General features: G+C 43.2%; 1 protein-coding gene across 2 annotated transcripts in view; it reads left to right on the top strand.

The window, feature by feature from the left end:
• Window positions 1-20808, top strand: part of SYNE3 (spectrin repeat containing nuclear envelope family member 3) — an 87881-nt gene that overhangs the window by 18602 nt on the left and 48471 nt on the right. The window contains exons 2-3 of one of the 2 annotated variants that reach the window (XM_034769843.1): window positions 10873-10951; window positions 18017-18174. In XM_034769843.1, coding sequence (XP_034625734.1) covers window positions 18031-18174 — 144 coding nt within the window. In that variant the 5' untranslated portion in view covers window positions 10873-10951; window positions 18017-18030. The remainder of the gene's footprint in view (window positions 1-10872; window positions 10952-18016; window positions 18175-20808) is intronic. The other variant, XM_034769844.1, reaches the window with a different exon arrangement.

Consider the following 20808-nt stretch of genomic DNA (forward strand, 5'->3'; position numbering starts at 1 on the left):
CAGCTCTGCCTTACTCTTGGGTAGTTCCAAATCCCTAACAAGGTCATTCAGTTCACTTTGTGTTATGAGGTGTGGTTCAGAGGAGGAGGATGGGAGAAAATGTGGGTCCTGTGACATTGATGGTTCAGGACCAGAAGTTTCATCCTCTTCCTCGTCTGACTCAAGTGAGAATGATTCTGGTGCATCAGGAACCGGCAGTCCTTCTCCGTGGGGTACTGGGCGTATAACTGATGGAATGTTTGGATAATGCACAGTCCACTTTTTCTTCTTTGACACGCCTTTCCCAACTGGAGGCACCATGCAGAAGTAACAATTGCTGGTATGATCTGTTGGCTCTCTCCAAATCATTGGCACTGCAAAAGGCATAGATTTCCTTTTTCTGTTCAACCACTGGTGAAGATTTGTTGCACAAGTGTTGCAGCATATGTGTGGGGCCCACCTCTTGTCCTGATCTCCAATTTTGCAGCCAAAATAAAGGTGATAGGCTTTCTTAACCATAGTGGTTATACTGCGCTTTTGAGATGCAAAAGTCACTTCACCACAAACATAGCAGAAGTTATCTGCACTCTTCACACAAGTATGAGGCATCTCTGCTCACTTTGGCTAAACAGAAATGTGCCCCTTTGCAAAATCAAACACTGACAAATAAGAGAGCACGACACTGTATGATTTCTAGAGCTGATATAGGGCAATTTGTTCAGCAGAGTGATGTAAGCTTTGTTATGATTGCATCATCCATGACTTCTAGGAATAACATGATGCAATTCATATAATGTATGATGCAATACCAGCTTCAGATTGCATCATTCATTGTTTTGCTTAAAAAGCAAGTACTGTCCAAACCCAGTCATAGATTTATTCATAGATCCAATCAAAGATGTATTTTAGTCATTTCTGGTTTAAATTGAGATCCCTTCCCTTTATAACTCACTTATCCTCCGCCATTCCCAAGTCAAGGGTTGTATATACTGACCCAATAGCATATCTTGAAAACTAGAGCCAATCAACAATTTTAAGCATCATTTTCGATCTCAGTGACCCAGAATTAGTAAAGTTTGACTACATTTATTTCAGAAGCATTTGGCTGTAGAGCAGTGTAATTGTTGACTTGTAAGACAGTAGAAATCATGGGTGATATCCTGGCCCTATGGAAGTCAGTGGCCAAACTCCTGTTGATTTCAGTGGAGCCAGGATTTCACCCCATACTTTCAGATTAAAGGTCAAAAGAGCTCTATTAATTTTTGTTCTGAGGGTATAAAAAGTGCCTTACATACAGGTGACGTAGGGCACTGTTGCGTAGATAAGATCCTCAGCCTTACATGCTCCAGAATGAAAGAAATAGATATGGATTTAGCATCAAAGCTTTAAATCCCATTGTGCATTAGAACACCCATTTGTCTGCTAGAGAGACATTTTTAATGACACTTTCAGTGCAGAATTAACTCCTTTTCCCATCTTTCCAGGTTGCCAAACAGGTTTGTGAATCTGGCTAGCAAAACATGGGAAACTTGCTTCTCTAAAAGCCTTGAAGATTGAAGACAAAGTGCCCAAGATCAGTCTGTTCCTTGAAAATTATTATTTGTTACGCTAGCGTCAAAAGGTTCTAGTCAGGCAGGGTGGGAGCCCCATTGTGATGATAGGCAATGCGCAAAGCATAAAATGATGTGGTCCCTGCCTTGGGAAGCATATAATCTAATTTAAGACTACAATCAACAAGTTCATGGTTAGTGAGATAATGTACAGGAGGGGAAAGAGAATGAGGGTAATGGTAATGAGAGAGCCTGTTAACAGAGGTTAATTATGTGCTCAACGCAGAGCTCTCGAATTACTTATGCCTGGCAGCCCCCTTGTCTGCTTTTTCTAGAAGTACCTTGGCACTTTCTCACATACCACTCCTTATGCTTATGGAAGATACTTCTCATCCCAATTTGCAAAGCCACCATTTTCGCTTTCACTCTATGCATCCGAAGAAGTGAGGTTTTTACTCACGAAAGCTTATGCCCAAATAAATCTGTTAGTCTTTAAGGTGCCACCAGACTCTTTGTTGTTTTTGTAGATACAGACTAACACGGCTACCCCCTGATACTTGACATTTTCTCTTTGAAATCCCTCCTTAAAATCTTCCTTTCCTTCCTTTCGGGCATTGGTTATGTTGGTGGCCACCTGGGACAAATGAGATGTCATGGTCACAAAAACACAAACACCCTTCCCTTTAGTGTTGCCTGGTCTTCCTACCTCAATTGTCTGTTTATGTTGTGTACTGTGAGAATCCTAGATTTTGTGAGTTCTCTGGGCCAGGGACTGTCTATGCGTTCTTTGTTTGTACAGAGCCTGGTATAATGGTGCCCTGATGCCTAACTGGGAACCTTACTGCAGTAGTAGTAGTAGTAGTAGTAATTAATAGCTGAATGATTAAATATAACTATGTAAATTACTAAATATCAGCAGATCCCACTGTTTTAAACAAGGATGGGTTGACTTTAAAGCTGGCTGCTGTTGTTGGGTAGTTGACTTGTTGCTTGTCAGTGCTTGAGTGACGGCCTTCCCTCTCCCAGTGGATGGTGGATTCCTTCAGCACTCTAGAAGAAATTCCTTTGACATCAATCAGTTGATCAACGTTTACACCATGCTCATCACTGTGGTGTCAGTGGCCCTATGCCTTAGATATTGCTGAATGGTCGCTTAAGCCACGTTTTTGCCCTGCGAAACAACCATTTCTACAGAGTCAAAAGGCTTCTGTATTCCCTCCCCAACGGGGGGTTTCTAGTTCTTTGTCAGAGCTATGAAAAAATTTTATCCTGCTTTGTACCCTACAATTCGTGTGGCCCTGATGTGTCTCAGCCACCTTGTGGCCCCGGAGAACTAGACTGAACTGTCTTAGGAACTCATCAACCTTGTCCCTTAAGTACTGGAGGTCAGGCAACATGAGATCTCTTGTCCCCCCCGGTAGCCCTTAGACTGGGAATCAAACCCATGCAGCAGTGCAGAGTTGCAGATTATTACCTTGCAACTAAGCCAGTCTGCCCAGGGCATCATTTAAGTATGGTAGATTAAACAGTGAGCCAAAATAATCCTTTAAGTAACTCCATTGGCTTCAGTGTTTAATGGCCTGTGTTTCCTTTGCAGCATGTGGACTGTGGGCTTATTTGAAAACATCTAACCAGTTTTATTTATAGGAATACTTGAATTCATGTTTGAACACAGAACTGTTTAGATTCAAAAGTTACCATTTACACTGCTGCCTTTCACCCAGCTGCAACATTGATGGGTTTGAAAGTGCTAGCAAGAAAAAGAAAAAATGCTGCTCAAACCTTCATTTAACCTAGCCTGAAAACAGCTTCCTTCAAACCAAAGGGATGGGAACTTTATTAACGGAGAAGTCAGGCCTTGGGGGCACATGCAGAAAGTGAAGCATTATTATGAAATATCAATATCCGTTTACAATCAGCTTTCGGGCTGAGGGGAATTGTGCTCATAAATAGTAATTTGGGATTTGTTAAAATATATATATTACATTTCAGTGCTCACTCACTGAAAGTTTTCTGGGGAATTGGCAGATTTCTGCCTGTTAGGCCGCGGCTACACTCAAAACTTCAAAGCGCTGCTGCGGCGGGAGTGCTCCCGCCGCAGCAGCGCTTTGAAGTGCAAGTGTGGTCGCGCGCCAGCGCTGGGAGAGAGCTCTCCCAGTGCTGTAAGTACTCTACCTCCACCTTACAGCGCTGGGGCACTGTTTACCCTGGTGCTTTACAGCGCTGTAACTTGCTGCGCTAAGGGGGGTGTTTTTTCACACCCGTGAGCGAGAAAGTTGCAGCGCTGTAAAGCGCCAGTGTAGCCAAGCCCTAAGTATGATTCTTATGTTATCGGTAATGGGCTCTGTCCATCCTAAATCGCCTTAGTGGCTGCTGAGCTCCATGAGTCTTCTAGGATAGTCATCAACAGAGGCTGCTTCTTATTGTGAGGGAGCATTTCCCCTGTAGAAGCAGCTGCACAGTGTTCCTGTTATTTATTTTTATCACCATAGTGCTTCATAGCCCTAGCCATAGACAGTGTGCTAGGTGCTGTGCAAACACCACAAAGACAGTCCATGCCCCAAAGCACTTACGATCTAAGTAAAGGTGGATTTTGGCATTATGTGGCTGCCCAAGCTTGCTTCCTTCCTTCCTAGGGAGTACATTCTTAGCCCAAATGCTATAGCGCTGTAGCGAATCCCACAGCCACTGTGGATTTACTCCCAGCAGGGGAGAGCGGATAGGACAGTGAGGAGGCTCACCTGTGAACATTCTAACCTTTGCCCTTGAGGCAGCTTGACAGTCCCAAGGTATGAAGCTGGTTTCTTTTTGGATAGGCGGGCCTGCTCCTCAGCACAGCAAGAACGTTTCATTCATTTCCATCTGCATAGAGCTGTGTGCTAAGAGAGCTTCTGTCATTGTAGGGATTGCGTAGTCATCGTCTTGGTAGCAAGAGGCATCTTAATTCACTTTCAGAATACCAGATAGATCATTTTCCTTTTTGGAACATAGAAGCAGTAAACTCCTAAGATGCTTCTCTCTGATGTTCACACCTTCCTGTCCCTGGTTTGCTTTTTCAAGCTGTGGCCAAATTCTGCCCCGAGCTATACTCTCAGTTGCCGAAACTGGGGTTGCATAGTCGTAGCTGAGAGGAGAATTTGGTCCTTAGCTTCTAGCTTAGTTCTTTAGCTAACAGTCTCTGAGGGGGTGTAGCAGGGCACTGCAGGGCCCTCTTGGCTCCTGCCCCTGTTGTGCTGACAAAGTCACTCAGAGACCCTGGAGTTCAGTAACCACCAGTGCCATTTATTTATGGGTTGTGCTCCCACCACCTCTTCACCATACACAGCGTGGGTTCTAGTGTCTGCACCCAGGAGGGACGAGGAAGCGCTATCTATCATTCTGCTTCTGCTCCCCTTCCCCCTGGCTTCCTTCCTCCCACCCTGTTATATAACCCCAGGCTAATTGGGCTGGCAGGTGTCTCCCATTTGCCAATTAGGCGCAGGTTTCTCTAGCCAGCCCCAATTTACTTCCCTTAATGGGAGCTGGTGTGATGGAGGGCTGAGTCAGCAGTTCTTGCCCAGCACTCTGTCACAGAGGGTCTTCTAGGGGCTAAGTTAGTACCCAGTTTCTCTTCCAGCTGTCTTCTTCTGTTTGGATTTTGAGTCTTTACAGTGTTCTTCTTTTCTCCCTGCTTTGCTTTTACATTTCCTGGACGTAATTCTCCACTCACTTAAATGGATGTGAGCCGGGAGTATCTTCCCTGAAGTCAATGGACATACATTGTGATGTGAGAGGAGGATCAGACCTGACCATTTCTTCTTCTCCATCCCCATGTTTGCTCTACCTTTCCAGTCATTATTTCCTCTTTACATTCATCTTCATCCTAGAAATCTGACCAAAGATGACATGGGTCAGGGTCTGCTTTCATTTACACTAGTCCAAATCCACAAAGATTCCATTGACTTCAGTGGAGTTACTCTGCATCTACACTGGTGTGAGTGAGACTGCAATCTGGCTGTGCCTTGGAGCAGATAAACTGGATTCAGCATGCTCTGATGGTGGAAGTGTAAACTACCCCAGTGTAGCAGCGGTGCCATCCTGCAGGTTTGACTTGCTAGCTAGCCTGACAGTAACAATGGCTCAAGACATCAGAACCGAGTTGGGAAAACACTGCATTTTATTTTCCAAAGGTTCCAGGAAGTCAGGAGACAGACAATGCCTAATGAGTTTGAGCATCAGAAAAGTGTTATGCGTGAAACACAGATTCTGTTTGGGAGATCCCTGGCCACACAGCAATAGCGCTGGTGTTGATTGAAGAAGTTGGCTAAATTCTGCCCTCTGTTCCTGGGATTGTAGAGCTGTAACTGAGGCACAGTCGGCTAATATGTCAATCAGATTCTTCTCAGCAGTACAGGGAAGAAAAATCTACTGCCAGGAAAGTGCAGAAGAAACAGAAAAATACTTAAGACAGGCAAACAAAAGTTACATCTGTGTCCAATGATTTCTGAAATCTCAGCTCTAATTTGTAAACATGCTGCACTTTTGCTTCTTACTGTTCTTAATACAGGGTATTATATGCTAATTCCTGTTCTACAAACATCTGTCAGACATAATAATTTCAAACATTAATCCTACAGGAGTTAACCAGCTAGTTAGTTGGTGACCTGAACTCTAGAGAGTTTCTTGGGGATTATCTCTATTTAAATCTTATTCACCTTTTAAACAGTGGCATCATGCTGTGTGCTGTCCTTTCTTTGGTCAGATTGATCTGTAATCTGGCTTCTCGTCTCCCACCCATGCTCATTTAGTAAGGGGAAATCCTGTTCTCTGACTATCATGACTAAAAAGAAACCCATCTCTTTTTCTTCTTACTCAGATGTCCTAATTTATTTCACCATGCTGCACTGATGTCACAACTCCTAACAAAAAGTAAATCCTTAGGCTGGGTTGTGATTGGGGCGCCGGAAACCAATGGGGAACAGTGGTGAAATCAGAACAGAATTTTGTCTATAATTTTTCCAGAATCCCTAGGAATCAGTCAGAGATTTTTGTAGGATTTTTTTTTGTTATCCACATGATCCTTCTACATTTACCACTTGATATTAACATAAGACACAAAGAGAATCTTTAAAAGTATTAATGAGTTGGTGCCAGCCTCCAGTAGCAGGGTTGAGAGTTGCAGATGAGAAGCAGCCAGCAGGAGTCAATAGGCAATGCTGCTGAACTGCCAGAAGAGGCTGTGATTCAGGAAGACATGGCATAGCAACACTACAGACCTAGAACAGTAGCTGCGACTGAAATGACTGGGGATTGAGTTTTAAAACCTAGGACAATCCTGGCTAAATCGGGACTCCTGGAAGCTGTGGATAATTTTCCTTAGGTTTGCTATATAGTCTGGCCTTAAAGTCACAGGATCTTTAGAATTCCAGATGGACAGAACTAAGGTATGGGTTTGTTTCTGCAAAATGAAAACCAGAAGTTCAGATCCAAGTCCCGTTTGATCTGAGATCTCCTAAAGATGAGGAAGTTTGTATAAATAGTTCTGGCTTTGACACACCTCTTCTACTGACCTTCATGCAGGTAATATGCAGGCAAACCTTACCACTTTCTTTCTAGATTAGATTTGCTGGAACGTTGTTAATGTATTTCACAAGGAAAATGTCAATGAAATAGTGTAACTCTATAGTAAACACTAGCTTTTTCCAATTTAACAGACAATACACCACACCTCCTATGTTCAGTATTATCAGACCACTGTGCAAGATATGGCCCTGTGTGTATAGAGCAAGTTAAAAGGTTAAGGAAACTTAATTATACTTGCAAATATAGAACATAATTTGCCTATAGCTTCACCATTTGCATTTAGTGAGCCCGGTGCAGGAAGTGTCTGTCACAGGCTCTGTTCCACTTCAGTTAGCAGCACTACTGCCCCACAGACACGATATTCAAATTTTCCTTCTTAAAGGTGATGTTTACCTATTTTCTAGGTCAGTGTTTCTCAGTTTGTGGTGTGCATATCTTATATGGGTTGCCAGGGCATAACTGCTGGGTCACACTCTGTGGGTTGGCGGTGGTGGGGAATAGTTGATACAACACAAAACCTTTTTGAAAAAAAAAAAGAAGTTACCTATGTTCATATTAATGACACATGGTGTTCTAACAAGCTTTGAGTTTGTGCTTTGAGATTACTGGTGAAAGACTATTACTTCTTTTGGGTGAGAGTTCAGATTGTTGTGTTGTGGTGGAATATACATTAATGTAATAAAGAAAAAATATTTTGGTGGCATGTATAAGATCTGTGATATTCTTAACTATCCATATCCTTACTTTAAAGTGCTTGAGATTTGAGAATGATGTGACATTATCATCACTCAGCAACTTTAATTGTTTTTTGAATATACAAACGTGGGTGTATAGATATATCTGTATATAGATGGACCCTCAGCTGATGTAAATTGTTACAGCTCCATTGACTTCAATTGACAAGACAATTAACTGCTGGGGATCTGCCCCATAATTTTAGCACAGGGTTTTCAAAAGAGCCTAAGGAAATTGGGCACGGATCCTCAGAGGTATTTAGGCTCCTAATTCCCATTAATTTCAGCTTTGATTTCAATGGGAATTAAGGTATCTAAATGTGAGGATCTGGGCCCTAATACTCATTGAAATTCAATGGGATTTGAGCAGCTAACAGTTAGATTCTAACGCTTTTAGGTGCTATGACTGAAAATCCCGGGTATAGTTATTAACATGTAAGTTGTTATATTTCCAAAAGGTTAACAAAGTTGAATTCCACTGGAGTAGGAAGTGTTAAATGTTTGCTTTACTTTCATTGCTCAGGAGCAGCAGATATCTGTGATCACAGCTCAGTTTAAAATAGCTCCAAGAACATTTTCACTGGAAAGGGACTGCTGACACAAAACTCTAGGGTCAATCCTGCTGCTACTGAAATCAATGGCAAACCAACAGTGACTTCAGTGGGATCAGGATTGGATCCTTTGTTAGGTTTACAACCCTAGTTAATGCTCTACTGAAAAAGATAGTGCTGCTTCTCATATAGAACGGATTCACTGATGGTAAAATTACACAGATTACACAGTAACAGAACTTTGTGTTGGGGTTAATCTCTTAGAGGAGCTGAGCACAACAGCAAACTCCAATGGCTAATAGGAATAGTCTTTGGGATTGAAAGCATATGCTTGCTCTGTTACTGACCCACAGTGCCTGGCATATAGGCACGGTGGGAGGGTGACTAAGCTATGGAAACTGCTAGAGTTCAGGCAAAAATGAGTCACAGGAAGGCAGCCTATTTTACTCAATTCCAGAAATGTTCTCAACCGTTCAAAATTAATTTAGATGCTATTTACGGTTTGCAGTGGACTGTTCAGTTTCTGAAGAAAGAGCTTGGGGATAAGGTTGCTGTCAGCTTCAATAATTTACTGCACCTGGGATGTAGGCAAGGCTTAGCTTCCTCTAGAGTTTGGGTTTGTTTGAACACAAAGCGATGCCATTTTTGCAACAGAAATCCCTGGCATCAGTTCAAGGCAGATATTGTTATGAATAATGTCTGAATTATTGGATTATCTACACGCAACTTTACTTATCCTGGAGTATGTGCTCTTGAGAGGGTTCCAATGTTTTAGGCCCTGGAGCAGTTATATGCTATTCTCAAAAAAATGTCACTGGGTGGTGTAAATAAAAGCATGTTCATGTATTTCTGATCATGAGCTTTGATCCTCTAGAGATCACACAATTATTTTAAGCATTGAATGCAGTGTTTAGAATAGGGCTGTGTTTGCAAACTCCCTCTTCCATAAGACAGTCATTCCCACAGACCTAAATTTTAAATTTTAACTTAAAAATAATTAAAATGGCAAACTTTGCCAGTTTCATTTCCATGAAGATGAAGGGTTTTTTAAGATTTGCAAAAATTAGGACTTAAATTTTTTTTTCAAGTTTTTGTTTTTTAAAGAGGGAAAGGTCTGACATATAAGTTCTGAACACTCGTTTAGTAGTTGTAAATGTTTATATTTCTAATATATACTTGAAGGTTACCTACAAGGGCCAATGATTTCAGAGTTGTGTGCTGAGTGCTCCCCATCACCTGTCAGAGATAGGCAGTTAGCATATCAGGTTCAAAGTCAGTTCTTTTAAAAAGATCGATCTGAAGCAAAAAGTCCCAGTTCCAAACACTCAAACATTGAGAACATTTGGATCGGATAAGGATCTGAACTTGGTGACTTCAGGCATATTTCTAGATTCTGAAATGTCTAGCCCCTCCTATGGATGAGTGGTTCTGGCTCCAAGTGAGGAAGATGAGCTGTGAGATGTGTATTAGAATCATCAGGGCATGTTCACAGCAATCTATGTGTCTGTGTAAGCCTTGTTGCCCCTTCCTCTGTTCATCATTTCTTATCCCCATACTTACCGGCACTTTATTTTGCTGCTTTCACTTGTTCAGTCTGGTCTGGTACTTAGACTATAAGCTCCTCAGGGCAGGGGGTTTATCTTATTTGTTCTGTAAAGCGTCCAGGCTCATTGTAGGGTGCTGTGTAAGTTATTCTCTTTGTACAGGGTCTAAGAGCACAATGGGGGCCTGGGATACTAGGCATTACTGCAGTACAAATAATAAATACACCTCTACCTCGATATAACGCTGTCCTCGGGAGCCAAAAAAATCTTACCGCATTATAGGTGAAACCGCATTATATTGAACTTGCTTTGATCCACCGGAGTGCGCAGCCCCCTCCCGCCCCCCCTCCCCCCCCCCCCGGAGCACTGCTTTACCGCGTTATATCCGAATTCATGTTATATCGGGTCACGTTATATCGAGGTAGAGGTATACTTATACATTAATAATAAGAGTTACTCTCATCCAGTCAGAGGACAGAAACCATGATAACCATATTACCTTTGGGTCTAATTAAAACTAATCAGCACAACTGGAGTATTGGGTGTTCCCAATGACCTGTTAGAACAATCTGCTGAGCAAGAATAATTTGCAGAATTTATTTGGAAAATAATTTTGAATAGCACACACATGTGAGAAAATCATAGATTGTTCACATGCAAGGTGTGACCAGCAAGAGGGGTGAAATTTATCAGATACGTTATTCACTAAAAATTGTTCACACAGCTGCAGTTCCAGTCCCAGCCAAGACCGAGACGCTGTAGAACATTATTGGTCAATATTATCAGTACCCTTGCATGGCACCCAGGTGTGAACTGGGGGGACCTGCAATCTTTAGCAGACAGGTGGGATTTAATTAATTACATAAATCCAAGCCCCAGGGGCTATGATTCTAATGTGCTTGGCTTGCAGTGCTTTTCCCTTGGCTGACTGATGGTGTACCTCTTATTTTAGGGAGCTGAGCAGAAATTGGAAATCTAGTCTGGACAGTTTCACCAGGAGGGGTTCCGAGTTCACAATCTGAAGGTTGCAGGTAGGCTACTAGTTACCTTTTACTGGCAATTGCAGAAGGAGAAGATACGCTTAGTTCTGAGGATTCCCTACTAGCATATTAGAGGAATGATGGTCCAGTGATGAGAGCACTAGTCTAGGACTTGGGAGACCTGGGTGCAATTCCCAGTTCTGCTACAGACTTGCTGTGTGATTTGGGCAAGTCACCTAGCCTTTCGGTGCCTCAGTTCTGTTGTGTTGTAAGCTGTATGCACTCCAGCTTCTTTGAGTATTGACTGCCTGTTTATTCAGGCAACCAGTATATAACTTTGCAGTAGCTCCACAGACCCACAGTTCCAGCAGTTTCCAACAACGCACCTACCACAACCTGGAACAGCCACACATTTCCTTATCTGATTATCTGCCTGCTCCCCCTGGCGGCTGTTTGTTATACATATTATAACAAGTTCCCCATCTACTGAATGGAAATGATAGCACTGCCTTACCTCAGAGGGATGTTGTGAGGATATCTACGTTAAAGATTGTGAGGGACTCAGATCCTGTGATGATGGGGGCCATATAAATACCTAAGATAGATATTGTACAGTATTTCACTGGTCATAAAAATAAATTAGAAGTGCCCTTACTTACCCCGGCATTTTACTAATCTGTCTGAATTACAGCAGGATAATGTCTACTAGAGCGAGGTGGCAGAATAAAGGGGAGTGGGAGATTTTGCAATTAAAAGGAAAAGCATCTTCCCCCCCCCCCAAATTAAAACTTTGAAATTTTGAAGATTTAAAATGTCAAAATTTTAAAAACTTGCATCCAGTTCTGCTGGTTGCCACCCCTGAAGTGAAAAGGGAGTAACCCTGGAGCTCAGCTCTGATTTATTTACAAGTCCAGCTTCCTTTTAGAGGAGAATTATTGGTCCACACTTTTGCAAATAGCTTCTTAGAACTGGAAGTTATGGAAGTGTAAAAGTAGGTTTATAAAGTGAAGGGATATTATATAAGAACGGCCATACTGGGTCAGACTAAAGGTCCACCTAACTCAGTATCCTGTCTTCCGACAGTGGCCGATGCCAAGTGCCCCAGAGGGAATGAACAGAACAGGTAATCATCAAGTGATCCATCCCCTGTCGCCCATTTCCAGCTTCTGGTAAAATCGAGGCTAGGAACACCATCCCTGCCCATCCTGGCTAATAGCCATTGATGGACCTATCCTCGGTGAATGTATCTAGTTCTTTTTCGAACCCTATTATAGTCTTGGCCTTCACAACATCCTCTGGCAAAGAGTTCCACAGATTGACTGACTGTGCATTGTGTGAAGAAATACTTCCTTTTGTTTGTTTTAAACCTTCTGCCTATTCATTTCATTTGGTGACCACTAGTTCTTGTGTTATGAGAAGGAATAAATAACACTTCCTTATCTACTTTCTCCACACCCGTCATGATTTTATAGGCCTTTATCAGATCCCCCCTTAGTTGTCTGTTTTCCAAGCTGAAAAGTCCCAATCTTATTAATTACATTTATGTTTTATTCCCACTGGAGTTTAAGGGCTTGTCTACACTTAAAACACAACAGCGGCACAGCTGCAGCACTTGAGTGTAGCTGCTACCTATGACAACAAGCGGGATTCAGTTAGATAATCCACCTTCCTGAAAAAAGAACAGGAGTACTTGTGGCACCTTAGAGACTAACAAATTTATTTCAGCATAAGCTTTCGTGGGCTACAGCTCACTTCTTCACCTTCCTGAGATGCAGTAGCTAGGTTGATGGAAGAATTCTTCCATTGTGACCTTGTACTGTCTACACTGGGACTTTGGTCAGCTTAACTATGCTGCTCAGGGGTGTGGCTTTTTCACACCCTTGGCCAATGTAGTTAAACTGACCTTATTTTCTAATGTAGACCAAGCCTAAAACAGATCTGTGTGCTGGAAAGAATTAGCTTCACTGTGAGCTGGTGAACAGATCCAACAAATTGTGTTATCATTCTGATGTTCAGTGACATGTGGTAGGTGTCAGTTACGCCGAAAAGTAGTAGTTGTGATCACGTGGTGGCAGTTGGGTTTGTCAAGTAGCTATGGGTTTCCCTTGAGAGTGGATATTGTTTGGAGAGGAGAGGAAAGGAAATGGCAGCACTGCAAGTAAATGCTCTACACCCTGCCACCCGTGTGACAACCACTTGGCTATAGCCAATAACTTTAAGCAGGAAATGAAAGTGATTGTTCCAAGAACATCCAGCATGTGTTTATTCTTCAGTACATTAGTTTGGCCAAACAGTTCCTGATGGTCATAAACATTCACCACAAATAGTACAGGAAAAAACTGCCTTGGAAGATGTTCAAGGTGCTAAGGTTAATGTCCTGAACCCCCAAAATGGTGAAGCTGCAGATTGCTGGGGATACAGCTAATGCTTACTAGAATTTCACGAGTTTCTCCACTTACTCAAACTGGACTGAATTTAGCTCTGCTGTGGGTATGATTCCCACTGAAATAATCTAGTCCCTTATCTAGGGATGTATGTGCTAATAATAGCATGACTGAGAGCTGTAGAATTATTAGTATGCCAAGAACTCTCAGCTTTGGAATCGTGGAGATTGATGTGTCGCTTCTACAGTACTATATGCTAATTCCATCTCCACTTCGAAAGACTTGTGCTCCTATACAACTGTCTCTCTCTCTCAGAACTCTCCTTACACTATCCAGGCCAGCTGAGCAGTTATTAAATTACCCCAGGACCCAAGTACCAAACAATTCCCACAATAGCTTCCACACTTGTACATTTGTATAAAATTTGACACACTGCAGTGTTTTAAAAACACTTCTCATGTGCAAACCCAGAACCCTGATCTCTTCCAAATGGAAAGAGTTATGAAAAGCTTGAAGTATTTCAATAATTGGAAAATACTGTCCCTAATGGCGAGTGATTTAACTTTCCTGGAGCACTTTTCTTTCCCTCTCTTTTTATTTCTCGGAGAGCTTGGTTCTGGAAGTGAGTCAAGTAGTACATGAGCACAGGAATTCAAGACATACTGAAACCATTTAAAAGCGAGTGCACTATAAATGTTTGGTTTAAAAGTATGTTTAAGAAAGGGATCGATTGTGAAAAATGTGTTACGTTAGGAAAAGCAGAATGGCTTTGCAGGGAGAAAAAATGTGTATTGGGAAACTTGGAAAAATAATGATAATATTGCCAAAAATACATTGCACTTAGAGTGACTTTGAAGGATCTCAGTAGTGCTTTACAAACACTAACTAATTAAACCTCACAATACCCGATGAGGACTGTTAAACCTATTTGAAAGATAGTTAAACTGGATGCATAAATTTAACAAAAAAAAAGTACTTCAGGAAGTTCAGAGAACGCAATGAAGATAAAGGGCCAGATCCTCTGGTACATGAAAGCTGGTTTCATAGAAATGTAGGGCTGGAAGGGGTTTGAGAGGTCATCTTGTCCACCCCCCTGTTCTGAGACAGAACCAGGTATGCCTACACCAATCTTGACAGGTGCTGCTCTGACCCTAAACCCAGCTGAGCCTGCCACTGAATCCCTGAGACAAGGGATTATTCAGGTGATGTAGAACAGCTCCTACACCAGCACCATTCTGGCGATTGTGCAGGGGTATGGCCAGGGAAATAAGAGCACAGCCAGGCATCCCTATGCCCCAATGATCCCCTGCAGTCAGAACGGTGCCTCTGGCTGCTCTAATTTATACAAGGGACTGGACTGACAGCCCAGTAGGTCCATGGCCATGCGGGTGCACATGTGTGATTAAGCTACCTTTGCATCCTTTGTCCTGAGCTGTGTTGAGCAGAACTTAGCCACAGCTCAGTATCTGGGTCAGTATTTTATTGGTAAGATCAGGGTTGTTTCTGACCCGATCCCTATTTATTTAAATGGCCGTTTGTTTTTTTGGAGGGGAAGAGAGGAGGTCAGAGCTGTGGGGAGGGACGAGGTAGGGATGGGAAAAGTGAATCAGCTAAATGGGTCCGGTCTTGGCGATCTCTAATATTTTCCACTTACCAAATTACTCAGACTCAGCCCTCAAATACTTTTTATAACCCCTGGATATATTTGAGAAGCTGGCCTGCGTTAGCCAGATAGACTATCTCACAGTATCTTGGAATATTCTCCTCTCTTTTGCCTGTCCCACAGGGGGTGACTGCTTTGTTCAGTGCTTTGTTATTTACACCTTTATTTCTTATGATTAATTATTACTCGCATATGCTGGCACAGATTTCTTCATTATCAATGTGCTTTATAAATTAATACATAAATAAATTAGAATCTTTATACAAAAACGGTTCCAAGAGACACCTCTATAGATCTCAGATGGGAGGTTGTTCCAGCCACACCAGACCCAAGTATCTGTAGTACTGTGCCTCTGGCTCATCCCTCAAACTAAACTACCCCGAGTAGCATGAGCAGTGCCTCAGTCCTCATTGAAGCCCACAAGTCCTCCTTCATGTGTGGCCAGATGGTTTGGACAACTCATAGAACATATATAAGATAGGACCATTTGTTGTCCAGCCTTGCTGCCAAATATTTCTTAAACTGTTTCTATGAGAGCTAGGTTTGATTTTCCAAGCCAGAGTTCTCAGTTGGCCTGCACCTTGAGAATGAGTTCACTCCTGGTTCTGTCATAGGAGGGTTTGTGCAACCTAGGACTACCCATTTCCTTTCCTAGAGGCTTCCTAGGCAGGCCAAATCCTTCCCACACACAATCCTTCCACCGCCCCCGCTGAGCAGTGGCACACCCAGTCCTTATGTGAACCTTGTCTGCTAGGTAGGTAAGCTTGTCAAACCGGGCCCAGTAGAAGTGAGAGAGTAGCAGCCCAACCCTCCCACATCCCCTGCTTCATTGTGGAGCTTGGACCCAGCCGCCACAACTACCAAGGGTACACGTGGCTCAGGCTGGCTGGGAAATGGAGCGAGTCAGTGTCTCCCCTGGGCAGGCTTTGCCTTTGTGGGCTCTCACGAAGCCTGGCCTGTGCCCTCCACCAGGAGAACCCGCAGTGGAGGGTAGTAGCAGTATTGCTCCCTTGCCTAAGGAGAATCCCCTCTACAGCACAGCTACCCCCATGGGCACAGAGGAATGCACATTTGGCCCCTGATTCAGGGTGCCGCTGCAGCTGTGACAAGCGTGTGAGAATGCGCACGCCCTGCCACCACACTGAGAGGAATAGCAGCAGGCTAATGAAAAGCTAGGGGAGGAGTGGGGGTGTGTAGTGAAAGTGGGGGATGGGGACATAAACAGGTCACCCCCCCCCCCCCAGTGGTTATGATCAGGGTGTCTTCCAATTTCAAGATGTAATCAGAAATCCTGGGCTGGATTCACCAAGGGCCATACTTTGCCTTCCCTTGCTCACGTTGCGCAGTACTGGACTGCGTGGGAGCAGTCCCATGGAAATCAGTGGGATCGCTTCCAGAGTAAAGTACTACTTGGTCAGAGTAATGTGACAAAAATGGGGCCTCAGTAATTATCTCTAGACCTTTAAAGAAAGACATTCAATTGTGGATAACAAATAGGCGTGACATTTTCATTAAGGAGAAACTGGCTGGCAGGCACTGGCAGTGGGTGTAGGGCTTGATCCAAAACCCATTGAACTCCAGGAGCCTCTTTATATTGACTTTGGATCTGGTCCACTGGGCCTTTTATCTATAAGTCTCCAGTTCAAATCCACCCAAAGTGCATAGGCACTGAAAGATGTTCTCATCTGATGACTGACTAGTGATCTTTGTTAGCTGTCTCAGCCTGGTTCCTGCAGGAATGGGGTCCGTATCACAAAACCATCACCACAACTTGCTCTGATCACTGCTCGACCTCCAAAATGCTTCTGAAATAAATGTAGTCAAACTTTACCAATTCTGGGTCACTGAGAACGAAAATGATGCTTAAAATTGTTGATTGGCTCTAGTTTTCAAGATATGCTATTGGGTCAGTATATACGACCCTTGACTTGGGAATGGCGGAGGATAAGTGAGTTATAAAGGGAAGAAACGCTATCAGGGCAAATGGAGCCCATCAGTGCTTGCAGACTATTGCTGGACAGTGACAAGAGATGCTCCATTTAATGAATACAAGAGACAAGCCAAGAAGCGCCGAGTAGACACTGAATAGGACTAAACTATGTACATAAAATTTATTATGAAACAAAAGGCAAAAAAACTATTATTTATATAACCCTTTTGCTGATTTTTAAAGTATTACATAAACAGGACAGGTGAAATATTATCATGTAAAGCAACCATAAACACATGACAAGACCTAGGTTTACAATTTATGATTAAAACTCTACTATCGACATAATATACATAGACATAAAATGTAAAAACTTAAATATCTTAGGAACAGTAGCCAATCAGTTGTTTTAATTGTCATATTTGAATTCAGCACATCAAAATACATAATAAATAGCACATTTTATCTCTGAAGCAGACGACGTCTCAAAAATTGTAGACCAGTGTTGTCAGCCTCCTTAGAAGTTTCAGCAGAAAGGATTAACTGCAAGGTGCTGAGTATTTTGGTTTGATCTGGCCAACTTCATTGAGACAATTCATGTTTAAAGTTAAGCACACACTCAAGTGCTTGGCTAGGTCACAGCCAGGTGCTCAGTACCTTGCAGGGCTGAGCCTTAAATGGGCTGAGAGAGAATCATGTTGATGGACATATTTATATTCCCTCTGACTGTGCTGTGCACGTTCTGTGAAAACACAAAGGACGTTAGTGTTCAGCCTGGTACATTTCACGAGCACCAAATTAACCTAATTTGGTTTTCAAATAAATGCAGTGACTCTTATCCCTTTGAATGTCAGCCCAAATCACCGAGCTTAAAGGAGTGTCCCAACTTCATCTTGTTCCCTTGTATACTTTCATTTTAGGAGCTCTGAGTTTGATCTTTTATTCCATACTCCCCTCTGCTGAATCTCACATAGAGATTTAGGACTACTGTGGGTTGTGGATTTTGATGCCATTAATCAAAAAGAGATCAGTAAAGTTATTTTCCTTTTTTCCCTGCTGCTTAAGACTGTGAGAGACTTTCCTGATAAAAGAATTGTTTGTTTGTTTGTTTTTAATTCCTCATTTCTTTATCTTTTCAGTTTCCTCTAATGCGATGACTCAGCAGCCCCAGGATGAATTTGACACAAGTGTGGAGAATGCAGAAGCTTGGATGAAAGCCATCCAGGAGAGACTGCGGATCAATGACAACACCAAGGGACCTCGGTCTGCCCTGGAAGCCAGGCTAAGAGAGACTGAGGTAGGGGAAGACTGATACTCCTTTCTGAGAGACATATTCACAAGTGGCATTGGCACTGCAGGGACTGCCAGGAGTCATGGAGAAGTTTCCATTAGGAGACGATCAAGGTGGGATAGGGCCAGGAGCGCCGCCAGCTTTTCTGCCGCCCTAGGTGGCGGAAGGTCCCGCCCCGAAATGCCGCCCCCCACAGAGGCGGCGGAAGGTCCCGCTGCTGAAATACCGCTGCGGTCGCCATCCCCCAAATTGTAGCGCCCTAGACAACCACCTAGGTCGCCTAATCGGGTGCGCCGGCCCTGGATTGGGCATGAAAATAACCTCATTAGCTGTAAGGTTGCTCCCATTTGGGCAGGATCACTTTAGCATTTTCTCCAGCTTCTTCTTTTGCAAGCCACTTATTGCTGTCATAAAAAAAGGAAATAGAATGTGTGTGGAGGGATGGGGGCAGGGAGGTTTGCATCCTGCTGTTAGATTAGATGCTTCCAGACTTTTCATGTGTATTTGGAAGACTAAGAGCAATCCTGATTTACCAAACTATCTCAGCTGCTGTTCCCAGCACTCATTCATTTGTGCATGCTAAAGTGGAAGTTTAGTTGCTTTTCGCAATCACAAGACTGGGGTTTGCAACCACCCAATGCAGTGCAGGAAATGATGCTACCAGATGAGACCAGTAGCCCATCTCATCCCACATCTCTGATGGGACAATACCGTTGTTACCCCAGAATTTGATAATGATGCAGTCAGCAGTTTTGTATGTTCAGCCACTCCCAGCTGAAAACCAAACATCACATAGCTAGGAAAATCTTTGGCCTTTATGAGGCAAGGTAAGACAGCTGCATACCTGCAGTTTTTTAATCAGAATGGGAGGATGGAGCAGAAAGTTAACAAGTGTGGAAGAGAGTGAGTGAATAGTGACCTAGGTTTTAAGTGCCCCAGACACATTGTTCTGACTAGAAATGTTTTGATGATAAGAGATAATGAGTAGTTTTGCTGAAATTAGGAGAATTGGTGACCCAGTAGGAGTCACTATAGGTTGTGTGCTTTGAAGTTTAGCTATAAAAGATTAGGTGAAAGAATATGCTTTGGAACATTTCAAGGAAGCTTTCTTTTGGGCTCGGATCTGACAGCTAAGTTCCCCAGCAGCTAGCTGGAAGGTGGGGGTCCCTGGAGGCTGGCCACTGATTCCTCAAAATCATTTCTTAACTGTAGGTAAATATACTTGTTTTGAAGAGAGAGAGAGAGAGAGAGTGTGTGTGTGTGTGTGTGTGTGTTGATTTATTCCTGACCCTACCTAGAGAGAGACAGTAAGTTATCACTGCTTTGGGTTCTGAGAATCCCTGGGTGACACCAGATGCTATCGAGAAAGGTACCGGAATCCCAGGGATGGACAGTTAGGGAATAATCTGTCTGTAGGGCAAATTTCTTCCTAAACCCTGTCAGTTAGTGGGTTTATAGCTCTCATCCTTTTAATGGAACTGTGAATCTGCGCATTATCTACATGGATACATAATATTTTGTATAATCCCGTTAATCTCTTGTCCTCAGATCTGGTGGCAGATGAATTATGCCTTGTGTGTTTAAAAAATAGTGTTTCCTTTTATCCATTTTAATTGTGTTGCCTTCCAATTTCATTCAATATCCCTTGTTTTTGTACACTGAGAAAACTGGCTGCTCCTATCTACCCCAGCTGTACCATTCATTATTATAGTGGGGCAGTAGGTTGAGACTACTATCACCAGGGCACCCTCAGGCTGGGCCTTTGCACTCACTTGGGCCTCTGCTCTGAGACGCCTGAGTGTTCCACTGTGCCAGTCTAGTCACAAGAGGTACTCAGTGTACAAAACCAAGTTTTCTCTGGCTGAGCCCTGGGCAGGCTGCTCCTTTCAGAGTTGCAAAAAGAATGAACACAAATGGATTGTCCCACAGGAGTCGTAAGGCTCTTTCTTCTGAAGGCTTCTGTAAAGCTCCTGTGGCCCCGACGAGGCTCACAGGCTAACATGGAAGAACAGTCCCAGCAAAAGTGGATCAGCATCGAGTCGTCCCTTCCATCGGGGATTGGCTGTTGGGCCGCACTGATCTGAGGAGTTCCCACACGGTCTGCTCTGCCACTAGCTGTGCTGTGTTTTACCGTTTTAAAATCCTCCCTTCAAGTCTGACATCTCTCTCAGGTGTGGCAAGGCAGGGCCAACTGAGCCCACAATAGCTCATTAACCCTGTGTTCCCCAGTGTGGGGTTTGTATACCCCATTGCACTAGCTTATTTTCTATACATCTCTCATATTTCCCTGTGATAGGCCTGTTCTCTAAATGAAACAGCCTTCTCTGTTTCTCTTCAGATGAACATCTTTCTGTGTATCTAGTCATGTTTGCCCCCACATCTTTGAACCCCCTCTGTTTTTGAGCTGGGATGACTAGCACTGAAAAATGGCACTCCTGGTGGGGTGGTTTAAATATTGGCATTGCAGTATTTTCAGGACCATTTTTTCAAATGGGGTTCATTGTGGGTTGGAGCATGTACCAGGCCTAGCATAGACACTCATCCGCAAGCTGGTGGTGATGGGCCGACTTGCATAGCAGTCACAGAGGCTGGAAGTTCCTACTTCATTTTGGATTGTGGATTTGTTTCTGCTTTCGGATG

The sequence above is a fragment of the Trachemys scripta genome, chromosome 4, assembly GCF_013100865.1.
Source record: "Trachemys scripta elegans isolate TJP31775 chromosome 4, CAS_Tse_1.0, whole genome shotgun sequence".
Taxonomy (NCBI): Eukaryota; Metazoa; Chordata; order Testudines; family Emydidae; genus Trachemys; species Trachemys scripta.